The sequence below is a fragment of the Arvicanthis niloticus genome, unplaced genomic scaffold, assembly GCF_011762505.2.
Source record: "Arvicanthis niloticus isolate mArvNil1 unplaced genomic scaffold, mArvNil1.pat.X pat_scaffold_516_arrow_ctg1, whole genome shotgun sequence".
In the NCBI taxonomy this organism is placed as follows: Eukaryota; Metazoa; Chordata; class Mammalia; order Rodentia; family Muridae; genus Arvicanthis; species Arvicanthis niloticus.
In genome coordinates this window covers 10,160-30,243 of record NW_023046145.1, presented here as the reverse complement: position 1 = coordinate 30,243, position 20,084 = coordinate 10,160, and the positions used below count along the sequence as shown (strand labels likewise).

Sequence of the window (20,084 nt, the reverse complement as noted above, 5' to 3'; positions counted from 1 at the left end):
CCCAGACGCTAGGGTTTGTGCTTTTGGTTTTTTAGGCAGGACCTCACTGCTTAGTTTTAGCCACCCTATATTCACTTCATAGACAAAGCTGAGCTAAAACTCGCCTTTGTTTCCGAGTGCTTGGGTTATAGGGATGTACCGTAACACCTAGTTTTGTGACCCTCCAGCTTACATAGAATCAAGGGTAGCCTCAGATTTGTGACCTCTGCCTTCCAAGTGCTGTTGGCATGCCCGGCATTTTTCAATTTTGAATTTGAAACAGAGTCTTGCTATGTTATCTTTGGCTGGCCTAGAACTCACTCACAGAGATCCATCTGCCTCTGTCTCCCAAGTTCTGGGATTAAATGTGTTCACTCCCACAGCCGGCTCATTTGTTGTTGTGATGGTTTATCTGAGAAGGGGGTCTCACACTGGAGTCCAGCCTCTAACTCATGACAGTCCTGTTTCAGCTCCCCGGTTTGCTTTTCTAACTTTTGGTTAAGATCTTGCTAGATGTGGCATAGGCTGGCCTGGCACTCACTCAGCCTCCCATGTGTGTCATCATGACAAGCTGTCGTCCGTCATGGGGAGTCAAATTTTAACAATGAAAATGAGTTTTGGAGCCAGAGGAATTGTGAGGCTCAAACCAGCCGAAGGCACCAACCTCCAGCAGCTTGACTTTACACTAGTTAACCGGCCGTCAGTCAGTAAGGAACAATAGTATTCGGGATGTAGGAGGTCCGTGTGTGTGTGTGTGTGTGTGTGTGAGAGAGAGAGAGAGAGAGACAGAGAGAGAGAGAGACAGAGAGAGAGAGACAGAGAGACAGAGACAGAGACAGAGAAAGACAGAGACAGACAGAGACAGACAGAGACAGAGACAGAGAGAGGCAGGGTTTCTCTGTGTATCTATCCCTGGCTGTCCTGGAACTCACTCTGTAGATCAGGCTGACCTCAAACTCAGAGATCCACCTGTCTCTGTTAGTGCTGGGACTGAAGGTGTGAGTCACCAATCGCTGGAAGGTCCTTAATGTGTGTTTCCACTCAGGCTGGAGTAAGTGCCATCTCAAGCATTTTGCACGGCACTGGCCACAGTAGGGCAGAAACATCTTGCCTACCTGTGAAGATATTTAGGATCTTCCAGAAGAGAAGCATAGTTTTCTCGGTTCATTTTTTGTTTGGAATATATAACTTAAGTATGAGATAGACTGTGAATTAAAAACCAGAGGGGCACAGCAGCAATCCAAACTGTTAGATTTTCGCTCAGGAGTTCAGTACAATTCCTATCTTAAATAGAGTTCACCTCATTTTGCATAATCTGGAGGGTCAAATCCTGGAAGCCGAAGAGTCTATACACCAGACCACTCCTCTCTCCTCTCCTCTCTCCTTGCTATTTGCTGCTGGCCTGAATGGAAGATCCGGCTCCCTCGAAAGGACAAAGCAACCCAGAACCCGACTGTGCCTAACTTTTGTTACTTGTCACTGCAGAAGTATGTGGTCTTATTGATCCCCCCCCCCAGGCCCCCCCCCCCCCCGCCTCCGGGAGCTGCCGAAGGCAGAAGGGCTCCTCTCATGATCAGGTTCACAGCGTCGGTTATCACATGCGGGACACCAAGGTCGCAGTTTGCTGCCTCCACCCTCTGAGAACAATCCCAGAGCTGTGTTAGCCCCTAGACGGACCGGAGCACGCGAGGCGGAAAAGGAGGTTGGGAAAAGGGAGTCCTCAGCTCTGCTTCCCTGCAGCCGGGCGGTTCTCCTAGCCTTTAGCTCCCTCCTTGCCACTCCGCGCTCCACAAACTTTCGGAGTTTTCCTGCACTTGCGTCACGGAAAAGGCAGATGGATGACCAAGTCCAGGAGGCGAAGCTCGGCAGCGGCTGGCGAGCTCCCCCGCGCGGCGCTCCAACCCGGGCGAGAAGCGGCTCTGGGCGCCGGCTACTCGGCTGCTGAAAGCTCGCAGCTCCCCGACTCCCGGGTCCATTTCCTGGATCCCGGCCACCCGGACTGAACCCGAGAAAGGGAGGGCACCCGCCAGAAGGAAAGTGAGCGGAAGGCCGGCGGTGGCACCCTGGCCGCGGGAGGGCGGAGCTGTGCGGTCCCTGCCCGGCCAGGACGCACGGAAGTGCGGTAGAGTTTGTTGAATTCCGTAGCCTGCTTTCCCTCCCTCATTCCTCCCTCCCTCTCTTTCTCCACCCCTTACCTCCCCTACAGCTTTAACCTCCTTCCTCGGAACGCCACCTCCTGGACTCCTCCCCTCCCCTTTTCTCTTTTCTTTCTTTCTTTTTCTTTTTTGTTTTTCTTTTTTCTTTTTTGAAGGGAGGGTGTTTGTTTGTTTTGGATCTGGCTTCCTGCTGGCAGCGCTGAAGGGCTGCAAGTGAAGGGTAAGGAAGCCAGAGGCTGGGGGCTCAGCTACTCAGCTAGTCCCTCTCGGGTCGGATCCAGAGGGCATCGGGGAGAACGAACCTACGGACGGACGGACAAACACCCGGCCACACCATCTATTCGACAGAGCTCTATCTACCGATTGCTGTTGAGTGTTTGGGGGCTCATCAGGGGCGGGGGCGGTGATGGTGGAGGTTTCTACTAGCGTTACTTCTGGACGGGGGTTCTGGGATTCCGATCCGGGTCAGCTTCGTACTCCGAAACTGCCGAGGAATTAGGCAAACAAAAGAGGCACTGAGAGAAAGAGGCCAGAAGTCCTCTGTGCCGCTTGTCGCGCTCCCTTGTTATCTAGGGGTGGGGGCTGGACTTTTGCAGGGCGGGAAGAGGGCACCAGAGCGGGTGGAGACGGGGTCGCACCCCCTAGGTCGAGGTAGTTATCGGCCGGTTGTGCAAGCTTTGGCCCTTGTTTTCCTGGCCTGGCTCGTTTGGAGGCCGGACACATCCACCCTTGGAATTGGTTCAGGATTCTGCTGTTATTCTCCTTGCCCCTCTTGGATTTTCTGGATTCTTGAAGACGCAGTGGCCCGAGAGGAGAGAGGAAGGAGGAAGGAACAGATCTCCAGAGGAATGTGAGAGCCTCCCAAAGCCGGAGCAGGCAGCCAGTAAGAGCCGAGAGCCAGGGGAGGCAGAACCTTGCCTGCGTTCCTGGGATCGTGGTCCGAGGGTAATTCTCTTCTGTTGTCCACCAGTGTTCCAGTGGAAAGTGTCCGTTGCATTCTAGTAGAGCTGTTTTCTCCAAGTCATTTGACTTTTCTGCTTGGTGCGTGAGGAGGGAGAGACTCGGTCCTTTTCAGGGGCTGCAAAGGGAGGGGAGAAAGACTGTGGCCATGACCAACTCCTCCCTGCTTACAGGCAGATATCCCAAGGCAGTTTCTGGACCATAGACACTTCTTTGACCAAAAGGCAGCTAGGCAACATCTGTGCATGCTGAGACCCTGCCCAAGGGGCTTGGTAGGGCACCCTAGACTTGGAACTGCAAGTACTTTTTTGGAGGACACCCTGCTGAACATTCCGGGTCTGGGCAAGGCATTTTCCTCCCAGTCTTGACCTAACAGATAGCCTAGCCATGGCACTGAAAGGCCGAGCCCTCTATGATTTCCACAGTGAGAACAAGGAGGAAATCAGTATCCAGCAGGATGAAGACCTGGTTATCTTCAGTGAGACCTCACTGGACGGCTGGCTGCAGGGACAGAACAGCCGTGGGGAGACAGGGCTCTTCCCTGCCTCTTATGTTGAGATTGTCCGTCCTGGCATCAACACCAACCATGTGGATTATTCCAACATCCCTGCAGGCTCCCTGGGCACCCAGGTGAGTTTGTATAGCAGCCCTAGTATGGCCAGTCCAGCCAGAAGTGGTGGGGGCAGCGGCTACCTCTCAAACCAAGGAAGCTTTGAGGATGATGATGATGATGACTGGGATGACTGGGATGACGGATGCACAGTGGTGGAAGAGCCACTGGCTGGTGGTCTAGGTACCAATGGGCACCCTCCACTCAACCTCTCCTATCCGGGTGCCTACCCCAACCAGCATATGGCTTTCCGACCCAAGGCACCCCTGGAAAGACAGGACAGTCTGGCGTCCGCCAAGCGGGGAAGTGTGGTAGGACGGAACCTTAATCGTTTCTCATGCTTTGTACGCTCTGGGGTGGAGGCCTTCATCCTTGGTGATGTGCCCATGATGGCCAAGATTGCAGAGACATACCCCATTGAGATGGGCCCACGAGGCCCTCAGTGGAAGGCCAACCCCCACCCATTTGCCTGCTCCATAGAGGACCCTACCAAACAGACCAAGTTCAAAGGCATTAAAAGTTACATCTCCTACAAGCTTACACCCACCCATGCTGGCTCGCCTGTCTACCGGCGCTACAAACACTTTGACTGGCTCTACAACCGCCTTCTGCACAAGTTCACAGTGATCTCAGTGCCCCACCTGCCTGAGAAGCAGGCCACAGGCCGCTTTGAGGAGGACTTCATTGAGAAGCGCAAACGGAGGCTCATCCTTTGGATGGACCACATGACCAGCCACCCTGTGCTCTCCCAGTACGAGGGCTTCCAGCACTTCCTCAGCTGCCTGGATGACAAGCAGTGGAAGATGGGTAAACGCCGAGCAGAGAAGGATGAGATGGTGGGTGCCAGTTTTCTGCTCACCTTCCAGATCCCCACAGAGCACCAGGATCTGCAGGATGTAGAGGACCGCGTGGATACATTCAAGGCTTTCAGTAAGAAGATGGATGACAGCGTCCTGCAGCTTAGCACTGTGGCGGCAGAGCTGGTACGGAAGCACGTGGGTGGCTTCCGTAAGGAGTTCCAGAAGCTCGGCAGTGCCTTCCAGGCCATTAGCCATGCCTTCCAGATGGACCCTCCCTTTAGGTCTGAGGCTCTCAATAATGCCATCTCTCACACTGGCCGGACCTATGAAACTGTTGGCGAGATGTTTGCTGAACAACCTAAGCATGACCTCTTCCAAATGCTTGACACTTTGTCTCTCTACCAGGGCCTACTCTCCAACTTCCCTGACATTATCCACCTGCAGAAAGGTAAGCCCTGCGTAAGTCTTCTGGCCCCTGGGAATATGGGACAGCCTGGACTAAGGACAGCTCATCACACTTTCCTGTCTCCGTCTCCTTCGCTGCTCAGCAAGTGTGTTCAGACGGTTCTCTGGAGAGTGCTATTGTGGGCAGAGGGATGGTGTGGATAGCTTTGGTCTGTGTTCTCACAGAGCTCTGTGTATGCCTCTTATCCATTCCGTTTTTTTTTTTTTTTTTTCTGTGTCTCATTGACCCCATCACGCATGTAACCCCAAGGTATTACTCTGAGTTCTGGGAACACAGAGATAACCAGATCCCAGGTCTTGTCTTAGATGAACCCATGGGTTCAAGGAGGACCAAGACACAGGTAAGACACACTGCAGGTTGTCTTTCCCCTCTCAGAGGCTCTCTCTTCACAGCATCTGAGTACAGACTCCCTCTCTGCCCTGTCTGCTAGCCACTATCACTGCACTGATAGCCACTATCTGCCCTCCTTTTGGCAGATGAAGTCTGTCCACAGGAGAGTGGTTGCACACAAGTCTGGCTCAGCCAGCACTATCCCTTCCTCCCTCCAGCTCCCCAAGGACACATTCATACTGGCAATATTGGCAGCCTTCCAGGCCCATCACGTTTTCAGTTCTCATGGTCCCTGGTACAGGGGAGGGACAGGATGAGCCCTTGCCTGTTGCTGCTGGAACTGTTAAGGAACTGCCAGTGAAATGACTCATCCTGGGTCACATGGGGCAGTCAGCTGGGTGGGGGTTGGGGGGGGCACAACCAGGGGTCTCCAGGGCTCTGTTCACATGGACCAATCTATCTCCTACTTCCCAAGCTGGGCTTCTCTTGCATAAGGATTGAGCCAGGGGCTGAGTCCTGGGACTTAGGGAAGGCAGATATCAAGACAGAGGTGTGGTCCTCCCTAGGGCTAGTAACTCAGGAGAAATATATGCAGGGCGTGGGGCTGGCTCCCAGGACCCTAGGCCCTGAGGTCAGGGAGTTTTGCTCTGGGCAGCCCTCTGACTTTAATATAGAGAACAAGTAGGTTACCCCCACACCTAGGCCCCTGTCCTAATTGGGAAGGTGGCTGTCCCCCTTCACCTTCTCCTTCTCTTTTGTTTGCTCAACTCTCACATCTCCACCTACCTTTCTCCTCCTTTCAGCCTCAGGATTTCAAAGCCTGAGTTCTAGCCCAGCTTTGCATCCATCCAGTTTGTCTTGTGTCCCTGGTTGGGAAGAGCCTTTGCCCTCCAAGACCTTAATTTCTATGGCTTTTGAGGTAGAGGCTTCTGGGGAAAGCCTGCCCTGGCCTCAGGCCGGTCCCACAAATCTGCCTTTGCATTCGGGGCACAGGAGATAACTGGTAGCAGGGGCCCAGCCTGGCAGGGCTCGTACCTCCCTGTGCGGAAGTAGAGCCACACACTGTGCTGGGCCTGGGAAAGCTGGTTCAACCAGCTCCTTGGATGGCATGTTATTGTGTGGGCAGCAAGAGGCTGGGCATAGTGATTAAACAGCTGCCCAAACTCAGTGGCTAGAAACTCCCACTTAGGGCAGAGTTGGGGCAAGAGGGCAACCACGTATCCACACACCCGGTGCTCCCAGGCTCTCATCGAAGAAGACAGGAGGAAAGCCACATTGTCTGTTTTACCTCAGATAGGTAGAAAGGTAGGAGAGACCATGTCTCAGTCTCTACTTGAGGTGTTTCTTAGATTCAGGAGCTGGGGAGACCCTGAAGTAGATGCTGCTTGCCTTCATTTTCCTGAATCGCCCCACTGCAGTGCTAGCCCTGCTTACTCTAGCTTCTGAGGCCTGTCCTGAGTGCCAGAGGAGAGCTTGGAGGAGAACTGGCAGGCTTTTGGAAACCGCAGCTTGAGCGTATCCTGATCTAGCCTTGTGGACAGAGGCTTTCCTCAGAGAAAAGAAAGTAACAGGACGTTTGGTCCCGGGTTCCGTCTATCCCATCTAGACATTTGAACCAATGGTGAGCAGGAGAGGGAACAGTTAAGGGAGGCCCAGGCTGGGGAATCAGGAAACCAGGCTTGAAGGGACCTCCCGTATGAGGTGACCTTGGAGAGTTTCTCCCTAAGACACCATATTGCTGTGACACAGAGTCTGACTGGAGCTGAGCTCAGCTCACCACCCTGTTCTGCCCATGTGGGGCATTTGTGGGAAAGAAAAGCTTCGTAATGGCTTTTCTTGTCCCAATCCTGTCACAAAAGGGGGTGGGTGGGGGTGTAGTGACTGCCCAGAGCAAGCCAGGACCCAGAGTCCTCTCCTGAGAGCCAGCAAGGTTAGGGATCAATCCTAAGACCCTGTTACTAAATCACTGGTATGGTCCCTTCAGTTTCACAGGTAAGCAGAGTTGAGGTGATTTGAGAGCAGAGAAGACACAAAGGCCAGGCATGTTGGAATCTACTGCATCAGGCAGGTGGAAGAGGGAACCTCCTGAGAGCTGGACCATTGGGGTCGATGATACAGAAGGGAAAGGAGGAAGGAAGGAGGGAGGCTTGGGCTGAATACTCCAGTACCACCTCAGTTTCTGTGCTCTGTGTGCCTGAGAAAGGCCTGGCACTGAGAGCATGCTCAAGGGGCCATGGAGCTCATGGCTTATGTAAAGGAGGGTAGTCTTGACTAGGGTAAAGATATGTTTTCCTCATCCAATCCTTTCTTCACCTAAGCAGCAGCTGCTGCTTTTTCCCTCCTCTTCCTCCTCTTCGTTTAGCTTTGTTTTTAATGACGTGTGATGGTATGACACCATGGCACATACATTCCTACACCCACATGAACATGCATGCACACACACATGCATACATCCATATGTACATACACACATACAGGGAGTCAATTGCATACCAAAGCATAAAGCATTCTGAGTCCTAGTCTATGATAGGTGCAAGGAGTGGCACTTCATGCATATTCAGTTAGACCGCAGTTCCTACAGAGCTGGTGCTGCTGTTGTCCCATTTCACAGATGTAGAAACTTTAAGGCACATTGTTGTTATAAGCACTTTTCAGCAGCGTCACATGTAATACTGTCTGGGGACAGCCCAGCCAGAGCAGTGGTTTTCTGGAGGCGTAAGAACTTGTATAAGGACTTAGACCTCCTGCCCCCGAGTTTAGAATAGGTAGTTTTAAGTGGGGGAGGGTAGGAAAAATGCCTGGGACCCTGAGACTCCGTAGCTGGGAGTCTCCAAGCTCTCACTCCTCTTCCCTGGGATCTAATATGCCAAGCCAGAGGCAACCCTGGGTTAATCTCACATTGAGTCCTAAGTGGAACGTAGGCGTGTTCTTGACACACACAACACCATCCTGCTCAAGTGGAACTCCTTAGCTTTCATTGGTCTTGACCCCAGAATTAAGTCACCAGGTGAGGAAATGATGGTGTCTTAGTTACTTTTCTATTGCTGACCAAGGCGGCTTGATAATAGAAAATATTTATTGGGGCTCACAGTTTCAAATGGTTAGAGCTCACTATCACCATGGTGAGGAGCGTTGCCGCAGCCAGGGATGCTGCTGGAGCAGTAGCTGAGAGCTTACATCTCATCCCTAAGGATGAGGGGGGCGGTGGGGGGAGAGAGAACTAATTGGGAATGGCATGGACTTTTGAAACCTCAAAGCCCACCCACGTGTCATACTTCCTGCAATGAGGCCACACCTCCTAATCCTTCCCTAACAGTTCCACCAACTGGAGATGAGAGGCCTATGAGCCTATGGGTACCATTCTCGTTCAAACCATCACGGATGGAGAGCAGGGTGGGGGCCTCTGCCTCTCCTTGCCCCTTCTGAAGCCTTTGCCCCAAGCCCTGCCTGTCTCTGGATCCCTAGTGATTTCAGTAGGCTCCTTCTTGAGCCACTATCTCATCAACAAAAGTGGTTTTAGTCATCCTTCAAGTCATTTTCATGGACATGAAAATCTTTCTTTAAAAAAATTTAACTTGCGGTGGTGGCGCACGCCTTTAATCCCAGCACTTGGGAGGCAGAGGCAGGTGGATTTCTGAGTTCGAAGGCAGCCTGGTCTACAGAGTGAGTTCCAGGACAGCCAGGGCTACACAGAGAAGAGAAACTCTGTCTCGAAAAACAAAAACAAAAACAAAAAAAAATTATTTTATGTATATGAGTGTTTTGCCTGAAAAAAAAATATTATATATATACACACACACACACACACATATATATGTATACGTATACGTATATATATGTATATATATATACATATATATATATATCTGTACCATATTCATGCCTGGTACCTGTGGAGGTTAGAAGAGAACATTTAATCCTTTGAGACTGGAATTACATACAGTTGTGAGCTGCCATGTGGGTGCTAGGAATGAAACCCAGATCCCCTGGAAGGAGATTCAGCCTCTTAACCACTGAGCCATCTCTCCAGCCCCAAGAAAATCTTTCTTTGAGTGTTGATCTCCCAGCACTGCTCCCAGACTTGGAATTCAGGCTTCTTCTGGGTCTCTGCTTCAGGTACACTCTATTTGCTGAAGCTTAACTTCACTTTCTTTGTCTCCATCTTTTATTTCTTATGGTCCCTCCTACCCACTATGACCTTCTTGGATCCTTGAATCCACTGTCTAAAGGCCTTACATGGGATTTTTGTCGTAGAGATGTTGTCCATCCCCCAGATGTGGAGGGTCAGGCACCCTCCACTCATGGGAAGGGAGTTGGGAGCCCCTAGATAAGTCCTCTCAGGATCTTGGTTTCTTCTTAAAATAGTCATTGTGATGATACTGAACAGCTACCCTTGAGGATCTTCCCGGGTCTGCAGTCTCTTCCTGGGTTCCCTCCTGTGCCCAGGGTTGGACCGTCAGTATGGACCAGGAGGCAGGTGGTAACTGAGGGAAGGTCTCAGAGGCCTGAGTGACGTTAAAGCTGGGGGTTACAGATTTGGGGCACTATGGAAGTATCTCTCTCCAAACTTGAGGTATTAGCTCCTCTTGCTGACTGGTAGAGATGGTGTCTCTGATAAAGGCATCTGGAGTTATTTCCAGCATGCAAAGCGCTGGCAGATAGGAAATGCCTCGTAAGTGCATTTGAACATTTCCAGCAACGTGAGTACCGCATAGAAGAGGTGTCGTGGGCCAGGGGTGGGTCTTATTTGGTGGAGTACTTGCAGAGCATGCACAAGACCCTGGGTTCAGTCTTCAGTATCACATAAACAAAGTATAGGAACACATGTGTTTGAGATCAGCTTGGTCTACATGAGATCCTGTCTCAACAACAAAACAAAACAAAACAAACAAACAAACAAAAACAAATCAAAACAAAAGAAGGGGGCTGGAGAGATGGCTCAGTGGCTAAGAGCGCTGACTGCTCTTCCAAAGGTCCTGAGTTCAATTCCCAGCAACCACATGGTGGCTCACAACCATCTGTAATGAAATCTGATGCCCTCTTCTGGTGTGTCTGAAGACAGTGACAGGACAGTGTACTCACATACATACAATAAATAAATCTTTAAAAAAAAAAAAAGAAAGAAAAGAAAAAGAAGAAGAAGGGCTGGAGAGATGACTCAACACTGACTGCTCTTCCAGGGGACCTGGATACAACTCCCAGCACCCACATGGCAGCTCACAACTGTCTATAACTCCATTTCCAGAGGATCTTGTGCTCTGTGCCACCCTCGAACGGCACCAGGCAAGCACATGATGCACAGACATTTGTGTAGGCAAACACTCATACACACAAAATGAAAGATTTTTAATAGTAAATTTTAATAATACAAAAGAAGGGCTGGAGAAATGGCTCCGTGGCTAACGCACGTGCTGCTCTTACAGAGGACCTAAGTTCAGTTCTCAGCACCCATGTCAGGCGGCTCACTACGGCCTGTGACTCCAGGGGTCTAGAGGGAGCCAGTGTCTCTGGCCTGCACTGGCACTCACATGCAGACATTCTCCTGTACAACATACAAAAATGAAGTAAATTTTAAAACAACGGACAAAAGGAAAAGAATGAAGTCTCTCTTTTACTGGGAATTCCCTTTCGTCCTTTGAAGAATGAGTGCCAGGCACTAACACAATGCTTTGTCTTCTTAGCAACTGGCTTAAAGGCAAAGTTAGTTGTGTGCCTTTATTTCAAAACCGAATTTATTAACTGTTTGTAGATTCTTCCCAGTCCTCCCGGATTAAGCCCCCTGCTCAGGTTTATCCAGTTCTATCACCATCTGTGGCCTACTTATCTCTACAGTCTCTGGTTCTGTGGGGGCAGGGGTGAGGAGGAGTGGGCAGCCATTGTATGTAAGGGAGACATACCAGGTGGCCTTTTGAAGTGTTCTTTTAGAATCAGCAGTATGACAACAGGCTGGAGACAGGTGTATTGGGAGGCCTCCTGCCTGGGGCACTGAGGAGAATTTGGTATAGAAGTGGAACCTGATCTAGGCCTTCAATTATGGATAGGGATCCAGCAGGCACGGGTAAGATAGGAAAGAACTGGGCGGGTTGGGTGGACATGGTGTCATTGTGGAAGTGACATGTGCAAGAGCCAACTCCCAGAGGCCTCTCAGACAAGGGACCGGGTGTGGACTGTCATGTGCAAGCAGTGAAGAGCCAGGCGCAGCATCCAGCTTAGGGAATATCTTTGGATACTGTGAGATAGACTCTCAAGTCAGGGAGATGTCACTGTCACAGCTACTCAAGGATAGGATGAGTCATTTTAGCAGACGTGTCTACATCTGCCTGGGCCAGGCCTTGTAAGAACTGTGGAACACAGAGGAGCATGACAGTCCTTGGATCACCCAGCTCACAACTTTAGGGACAGCCAGCCAGAGTGTGAGAAGTAAGACAGAAGATGTCAGGAAGTCTCAGAGGTCAGAGGGCACAGGGAAGGCTTTATTTGGAAGAGTGAGACCAGGACTGAAATAGGAGACAGTGAGACCTGTGATGTTCTTCATGGAGACAGCCAGGTGGCTTCATGGGTGAAGTCCTTTCTTAATGGAGCCGATATGGCTGTCACTCACTGTGTGGGACTATAGGGATATACAGAGAACAAACAGGGGAGAGCCAAGCCCTAACCTGCCTGTCCTGTGTGCTCTGTCCTGCCAGGTGCCTTTGCTAAGGTGAAGGAAAGCCAGCGCATGAGTGATGAGGGCCGCATGGCTCAGGAAGAGGCAGATGGCATTCGCAGGCGCTGCCGAGTGGTAGGCTTCGCCCTGCAGGCCGAGATGAACCATTTCCACCAGCGCCGTGAGCTCGACTTCAAGCACATGATGCAAAGCTACCTGCGTCAGCAGATCCTTTTCTACCAGCGGGTAGGCCAGCAGCTGGAGAAGACCCTCCGCATGTATGACCACCTCTGACAGACTCTGTCCAGCTATGCAGGGCCTCTTCCCACCTGTCCACCCCACTCCTGTCATTAGCGGTGGCTCTGGTGCCCAGGGCAGGTGAGGTGAGTGGCCTGTTCTTTCTAGGAGAAGACAAGGGACTTTTGATAAGTCCGGGTATCCCTGGAGTACCTTTCCCTGACTTTAGAGATGGATGAATCGTTCTCTGAGCCAAAGCCTGGGCTGCTGGTCAGTCCCCAAGGATCAAGCTTCTCGGGAGCCTATAGTGCACAGTCACCTGGCCACCACACCCTGTTCATTCCGTGGACTCCATAGACTGCTGTGGCCTTGGCTGAGACATTGGTGACCAAGGCTGGAACTTGCTTCTTTTCAAGATGGATACCAGACAATGCAGAATGACAGGTGACACTTAAAGATTCATGGAAACTCCTCAAAGGACCACAGAACTCTGCTGGTGGGAGGGTTGGGGAGGGGGACACTTCATGGAGTAGGTGACATTCCAGCAATATCTGGAAGAATTACAAGGACCGGCAAAAGACAGTAAATGGAATGAAAGACACTTTGGGCAGAAGAGCTATGTGGTCCCTCCTCTTAACTTTCCCAAAGCAAGTTTGGTGTCCTCTCTGTGGGTTGTGATCTATATGACAGAGGGGAGGGATCATCCTTGCTCTGTGGTCCCTGGTTTTCCTGCCCTACCCATGCCTCTGCAGGAGGGACTGCAGGCCAACTCCCTCCTATAAGCCTTGGATTCTTCAATATCTTGGTTGAGGGACCCTCCTACTTTTCCTTGTTTAGGGGACCATGCAACAACTTTCCCTTCTCTAGGCTCAAGGTGCTCAATCCGGGGAGCACTAGGCCCTGGTGGAGTTCTGGAGGGAACTCTCAAAGGTAACCAGCAGTGACTCCCCATTCTCCTAGCACATCCAGGCACCTTTGTTTCTGTGGCTTGGTCTTCTCAAATTACTCCCGTTGCACAGTGGGAAATCTGACAGAAAGATACTGAAAACTCAACCCCCATGTGTGGCCAGACTCACTGGTCAGTTTGTGCAGTCACCCACCTATGTTTACATCCTCCAGGAATTACTGCCCTGTATCCCTCAGGTGTGGGTGTGGCCCAGCAGCTTGTTGGGAAAGTGATCCCCCCCCCCCTTGCCTCCCTGGGAAGCCATGTTCTGCTCCTAGGTCCTGCTGCTTGACTCTTTTCTTGATAAACCTTTTACAGTTAACGGAAGCACAACCTCTTCTTTTTGAGTCCTGGAAGCACTGAGATTTGCCGAGGGCTGGGGAGTCGGGTGACAGGACCCAAACTGCCCCACTGCACTAGATTCAATGATCTTAGTGGGTCTAAAACTCAATTCACGGTAACTTAAAAACACAGAAACAGGACTATGCCGGTCAGAGGCAGTAGAGGACCCCACACCTACAGCTGATTACATGGTATCTTCCAACCAGGGCCTTCTCCATCATTTTCCTGTGCCTCAGTGTGTGTGTTTGTGTGCATGTTCATGTGTGTGTGTGTGTATGCACTTGGGGGAGTTGCTCACAGAGGCCAGAGGTCCATGTTGGATGTTTTCAGTTGCTTTCTAATATTTTGAGTCCTTGTTGGTCTGGAACTTACTAATCGGGATAGGCTGACTGACCAGTGAACTCTAGGGATTCTCTTGTCTCTGCCTCCCCAGTGCTGGGATTACAACAGGCAAGCGGTATATATGTAGTCTTGGCTAGCCTGAAAGTCAGAGATCCACCTGCCTCTGCCTTCCAGTTCTGTGATTAAAGACATGTGTGGTCATGCCCAAGTTCTGTACTTGTACTTATGTACTATCTACATAAGTTCTTTTTACTTATGTAGATAGTAGGGATTGGAACTCCGGTCCTCATGCTAATGCTGCAAGCACTTTATTGACTAAGCCATAATGCCAGCCCCTCCCCATCTCGAAAATGGGTAAAGTCATGTGCAGGGGTTTGTGCTGAGGATTGTAGAACAGAATGAGACTGTACCCAGCATAGTCTCGGGTGATGCCTGTTCTAGGGGCTGTCCCTGGAAAGCTCCCGTCAGGCTCAGGAGAGGCAGAGACTGGTCAGTCTTGGGAGTCTGCAGTGGCTCCCATTTTAGAACTTAAAGAAGACTCACCTCTGTACCCATGGGAGTGCCCTGATGCTTGGGCATAATTCACAAATGGGAAAAACACTGAACTGGTTCTCTTTCGGAGGCGGTGGGGCTCAAGGTTGTGTTTTCGAGGGTCAGGTTCACCAGGAAGGGTTTTGGTCAGGTCAGAGTCTCGGGAACTCATGGCAAGGGGTGAGGAATAGGCCTCATTTAGTCCGTGGTGTCCTCACAGGAACTTTTGGAATGGAGCCCCTTGGCTCTAGGCCAAAATTAGGTCAGATTTGGGACTTTCTGAGGAATTTTCCCCTCCCTGCCTGCCTTCATTTTCCTACTGTTAAAGGAACTGACGTCTCATTTGTAACCTCTTCTCTGCTTTGACCTCCATGTAGTTTTCTGTATGGAAGGCTCTGAGGTGGGTGGGGGTAGGGCTCCTTCCTGAGGCCTCTGGAATGTTCCTCTTAACCCATGATGCCTGGAAAGCCCCCTGCTAACACTTCCTGCTCTAAGGAATACCCTTGCCCTTCTATTCCCTTCTGCTGCGAAGGGAACCAGCTCTCTTTCCTGTAATCATGACAGTGGGGGCTCAAAAGGGCTTGGACCTAGGAGGAGAATCTGAAAGAATCTGAAGGCTAGAGGCTAGATGTAGTGGCTCGCACCCTTAATCCCAGCACTCAAAAGATAGATGCAGATGGATCTCTATGAGGCCAGCCTGGTCTACCTAGTGAAACACTGTAAGAAAAAGAAAGAATGAGAAAGTAAAGGCTAGGCATAGACTAGACCTGCTTCAGGTAACACCAATGTCTCTTGCTGGTTGCAGGTGTATGGGGATGTCACAATCCCTGTCTCTGGTTTCTATCCGTGCATTGGAGGAATTTGTGATCATTCTGAGCTGGGCAGAGTGTCCCCAGGAGGAGACTGAGGGAGCAGGGTGGCGGGGGGGGGGGGGGCGGGGGGGATACTGTGATGACAGGGCTTGTTGGCCTTAGTCACATGCCAGGCAGATGTTCCAGACTGAGCTGGGCCCAGCTGCCTCTAGCTTTCCTCTCTCACTTTGCTCTGAGAGGGTTGGAAAACAAGGCCTCCCTTTCTGTCCTAAGCAGCTACCAGAACCTGGGATGGGGGTTGGGACCCATGGGTTCCCAATCTTGGCCCAATCCTGGAAAAGGAGTCTGCTTTGTGCTTATGTAGAGAGATGGGGGGATGGAGGCAGACCTGACAGCCTGCATCCTGCCCGCCTCTAGGATACAGGAGAGCTGTGCATCTATCTCTGTGCCATAGTTGTGGCACTGCTGCAGCGTTAGACACAGTCCCTTGGTTGCATAGATGTACTGCCACAAACAGACACAAATGCACATAGCCATACACTTGCCCAAAGGCTACTGTGACCACTCACACACCATGAGCTCTTGTGCTTACATAGTCACACCTTGGTCACACTGCCACACTCTGTCATGTTTTCACAGCTATGAACACGCATGCGTTGCCATCTGTCTGCAGATAAGTCTCAGCCACTTTGCCACACAGTTAACAACACAGTCTTCAGCACACAGTAACAGCCAGCCCTACATAGCCAGAGTCACATATGAAACAAAGGTGGTCCATAAGTATACGCCGTCTGTGTCACTTCATAGACCCCTTGAGCAATTCATTAGAGATTCAAGAGAACTTTGAGGGACAAGCAGCCCAAACAGAGGTCCAGTGTTCGTGAGCAGATGCAGAGCAAGTTACAAGAGCACATACAGACATGTGCTTAGAGCATCTGGGTGTCTAATCAAGTTGAACCCACTGCACCAAGTTCCAATTACAGTGTCAGTGGCCCTGAATCCTAGTGAACGTGTTACCTGACCACCTCATCCAGCAGGCTGGGGGATGCTTTGGAGCCAGAACCCAGCTCTGGATACCCTGAGCCAATCCTCAAGGACCAGACTGTTCTGAAGGCCCCTGGCTGAACCTACCAAACACAGTTCCAGGCTCTGGAGCATCTCCCGTCTGCAAGTTTCAAAGTCTAAGGAAAAGGAGCCAGGGTGCGGTGGGCAGGGCCCGCTCCTGGGCGGGAGGAACATTCCTGTACCCAGTTCTCCAAGAGCATGTGTGGACTGGGCCCACCCTGCCTACCCCACTGACTCAGACCTCTAGAAGCCAAACCTATACAGCTCTCTCACCCACCCCAACCTGCTTCCCAACTACTGCCCTTGGGCTTCTCCCTACCACAGGGGCAGGAGGAGGCTATTAGCCTTAGCAAGAAGACTATAGAAAAATGTCAGAACTTACCACCCATAGTTAAAGCTCGGAGGATGGTTGCAAAACCCAGCCCTGGGGATGGATCTACATAGCTCAACATAAACGTTTTTCTCTTGGTTTTTTTTTTTTTTTTTTTTTTTTTTTTTGTTGTTGTTGTTGTTGGTTAAACCTCAGAGCATTTCAGTCTGTTTTAAAAAAAGCAATGTCTGACACATAGCTGTGGCCTCTTTGTTCTACGGGCCAGTCCTGGTCAGCCTCTCAATTTCATTCTGGAGTCAGACTCGGCCAGAGGGAAGAGGATTTGCCCAGGCGGGGCTTCTCATGAACCCAGCCCTGGCTCTGTTCCTTGAAGCGGTGCTGGTGAATTCACTGATGTCTAAAAATGTCAGGGAGCAGATCCCTGCTTTTGAAATGTGGTGGAACAGGAGGCTGGTGAGAGGTGAGGGAGTTAAGGGTTGGGTGAGGCTGAGGAGAAGTCCCTCTGTACACTCTGCACCCCTAGGGGTGTGAAAAAGGAAAGACACACTATATGGCAGACATCTTTCTGCCTTGGGCTGTTCACAAGTAGAAGTGACTGAGGAAGCTAACTCATCTTTCATGTTTTGTCCCGAGAAAGGATCTTTGTTTGTTTTGAGACAGGGTTTCTCTGTGTAGCCCTGGCTGTTCTGGAACTCACTCTGTAGACGAGGCTGGCCTCAAACTCAGAAATCCACCTGCCGTTGCCTTCTGAGTCCCGGAATTAAAGGGGTGTGCCACCACTACCAAGCCTAGACAGAATCTTAAACTGTAGCTCAAATTGGCCTTGAGCTCACGGCAGTGCGTTCTCTGCCTTTGGAGTGCTGGGTTTACAGAGGTGAACCACCACACCTGGCTTAGCCTGCCTTGGGCTTCTCTCTGTTCTCCCACATGGTAGAAAAAGAATCTCAAATACCGTGGGGAAGCCTCCTTTTCTAGGGGCTGTAGATAAGTTAGGGGTTGACACATTTGAAGACCTTTTGCATCTTGGTGCCAGAAAAGCTGAATCCCACATATTCAAGTTTGTTCCACATTAAAGGATTAGGTTTGCTGGGCGGTGGCGCACGCCTTTTATCCCAGCACTTGGGAGGCAGAGACAGGCGGATTTCTGAGTTCGAGACCAGCCTGGTCTACAGAGTGAGTTCCAGGACAGCTAGGGCTATACAGAGAAACCCTGTCTCAAAAAAAAAAAAAAAAAAAAAAAAAAAAAAAAAAAAAAAAAAAAACAAAAAACAAAACAAACAAACAAACAAACAAAAAAAAAAGGATTGGGTTTACCATTTGACAGCGTTTGCACCTGTAGAACCTGTAGATATTTAATTTAAAAATTCACTTTGATTTTTTTTTCTTCATCGTTTTTCTTCTCTCGTTGCTTTTCTCTTTTCCTTGGCTCTGAATAGCAATGCTGTTGGTTGTTTCTTATATAACTGGCTCTGGCGTCATGGCTGTAGCTGGTCCCGGTGGCAGTGGATGCTCCCTGTCCTATACCTGACCTCATGATACCCAACTTTAGGCTCCATGAGCATGGTCTTTCTCTTCTTCTGTTGCTCCTATGTGGGGAGGTAGCGAAGGTCCCTCTGTGTAGCCTGTGGCCCACTTTGTGGCTCATGGTCACCATTCCACAGCATAGAAGGCTCTGGAGACTGCTGACAGTCCATGCAACTTCCTTGGTATTCTGAGAATACCCCTGAGAAGGGGGTGGAAGTCCCGCCCCCTTGAATCTCAACCTCTCTGAAGCCTCTACACTTGTCCAGAACACCGGAAGGTCATCGTTTCACAGCTAGATGATCAGCATTACAGAGGAAAAGGACCAGAGTGAGACAGTACCTAGCCTGAGCTACTTGGGCCATCTGTGCTGAGTTAAGTGGGTAGTGTCTAAGGCAGTCGCTGGAGGCTAGCTGGTGTGCAGAGGGACCCAAGCCACTTTGCTGCCTTTTGTCAGAAGTGCTCTGAGTAGGAGCAACAAGATTGATGCCACCGTGCAATCTTGCTGTTCCCCAGGCAGCCACAGGCCCTGGCTCCTTTTCCTCCACCACCAGAGGCAGGGCGCTCAGGTACCTAGTACTTGCTGCACTGACATTCTTAGTTGCTCCAGGCTTCTGATTCCCTTGTATATATCCCCTGTATATACCAGGTGGCTGTTGGGAGAATTCTAAATGTATCCAATGGGCAGATCTCTCACAGTAAGCCCTCTTTGGGGAGTGGCTGATATTATTGGCCTTGGGTGGAGCCAAAGCAGCTTTGGAGAGTGGCAGTGTCAAGAACTCTGGCATCCTGCTTCCTAGGTGAGAAGATAAATCGGGGAAGTCCCTTAAAGCCGAAAGCCATAGACAACATGGCTGGACCAGGGGCTAAGTCTGCCACCAGCCCCAGGCCTTGGGTCCTCACCTCCCTATAGTGAGCAGTTGCTGGACATTATGGTACCCACAGTCCAGGTGGGATGGTCTTCGGGGTCACTGGCCATCACATACATCAGAACACACAGTACAGCGTACACCGAGAGTGAAGAGACTCAAACTCATATCCAGGTCTCTCATGGACGGATTCATGAGATGACCATAGACATGGTCACCATTCAGTTTCAGCTTCCCCCCATATTAGCCCAACACTGGTTATGATTGTAAGAACCACAGGGTTAGGAGTGTGGACAATATTACTTTCCCAGGTGTGATATGTTCTCAGCCAGCCAGCCAAGGCAGGCCTGAGTGTACATCAGTAGCTAGCTTTTAGTCTTACTGTGTGTACCTTAGGCTAAATCCTGCTGATTTGCCTAGGTTTGCTAACAAGCTCCAGCAGACAGTAGCTTAGGGGCACTGAGTCACTTGTGTGAGACGTGTAACCTTCCTGTACAATCCAGACCGTGTGCTGAGGCCCCGCCTTCATGGCAGCAGGCAGAAGAGCAGAGTTTGACCCACAGACAGTGCTAGACAAATATTTGTTGAATGATCGTTTTTCTATAGGGCCTCAGGCTGGTGTGTGGGAAGGTCTGTTTGTGGACAGAAGAGGCCAAGGGAAGCAAACTGGAGGCAGGAGCAGGACTCCTTTAAGAACAGTCAGAGTCAAGTGAACCTGGGGAGGCAAAGGCTTTTGGGGGTCGGGGGAGGTGTGCACTGGAGGTTAAGGCAGAAGGATTACTGACAATTTGAAGCAATTAGGGTTATATAGTGAGTTCCAGGGCCACCAGCTTAAGTTCTGTGGCAAGAGCCTGTCTCTAAAACAAAACAAAACAAAACAAAACAATGAACAAAAATAATTGTGAACACTTTTTCTCCAGGAGACAATGCAGGGGCAAACAGAGCTGTCAGGGAATAAGGAGAAATGGGTCTTGTTAGTGCTGGGGGTAAGCTGGAGAGATGGCAGTGAGTCTGGGTGGGGGTCATCCATGGGGAACAGCGAGGCAAGGAAGATAGGTTCCAGATATCCAGAGTGTGTGCTCTTTCTTCTGTGTGGTTTGTGTACATACCAGATATCGATGTTCAGTGACCTTTGTCTTTC

The 20,084-nt window shown here is 50.6% G+C and overlaps 1 protein-coding gene across 1 annotated transcript; it reads left to right on the top strand.

Moving 5' to 3' along the window:
- Nucleotides 1-1,604: 1,604 nt before the first annotated feature.
- On the top strand, nucleotides 1,605-14,022 carry LOC117702156 (sorting nexin-33). Its single transcript, XM_034493448.2, has 3 exons — nucleotides 1,605-3,018; nucleotides 3,106-4,953; nucleotides 11,988-14,022. The coding sequence occupies exons 2-3, from the start codon at nucleotides 3,483-3,485 to the stop codon at nucleotides 12,239-12,241; spliced, it is 1,725 nt and encodes a 574-aa protein (XP_034349339.1). The 5' UTR covers nucleotides 1,605-3,018; nucleotides 3,106-3,482; the 3' UTR covers nucleotides 12,242-14,022.
- Nucleotides 14,023-20,084: the final 6,062 nt, after the last annotated feature.

Excerpts from the sequence above, each read along its gene's own strand:
- LOC117702156 (XM_034493448.2), top strand. The coding sequence starts at position 3,483 with ATGGCACTGAAAGGCCGAGCCCTCTATGATTTCCACAGTGAGAACAAG. Across the intron at positions 4,954-11,987 it reads CATTATCCACCTGCAGAAAG|GTGCCTTTGCTAAGGTGAAG; the intron begins GTAAGCCCTGCG and ends CTGTCCTGCCAG.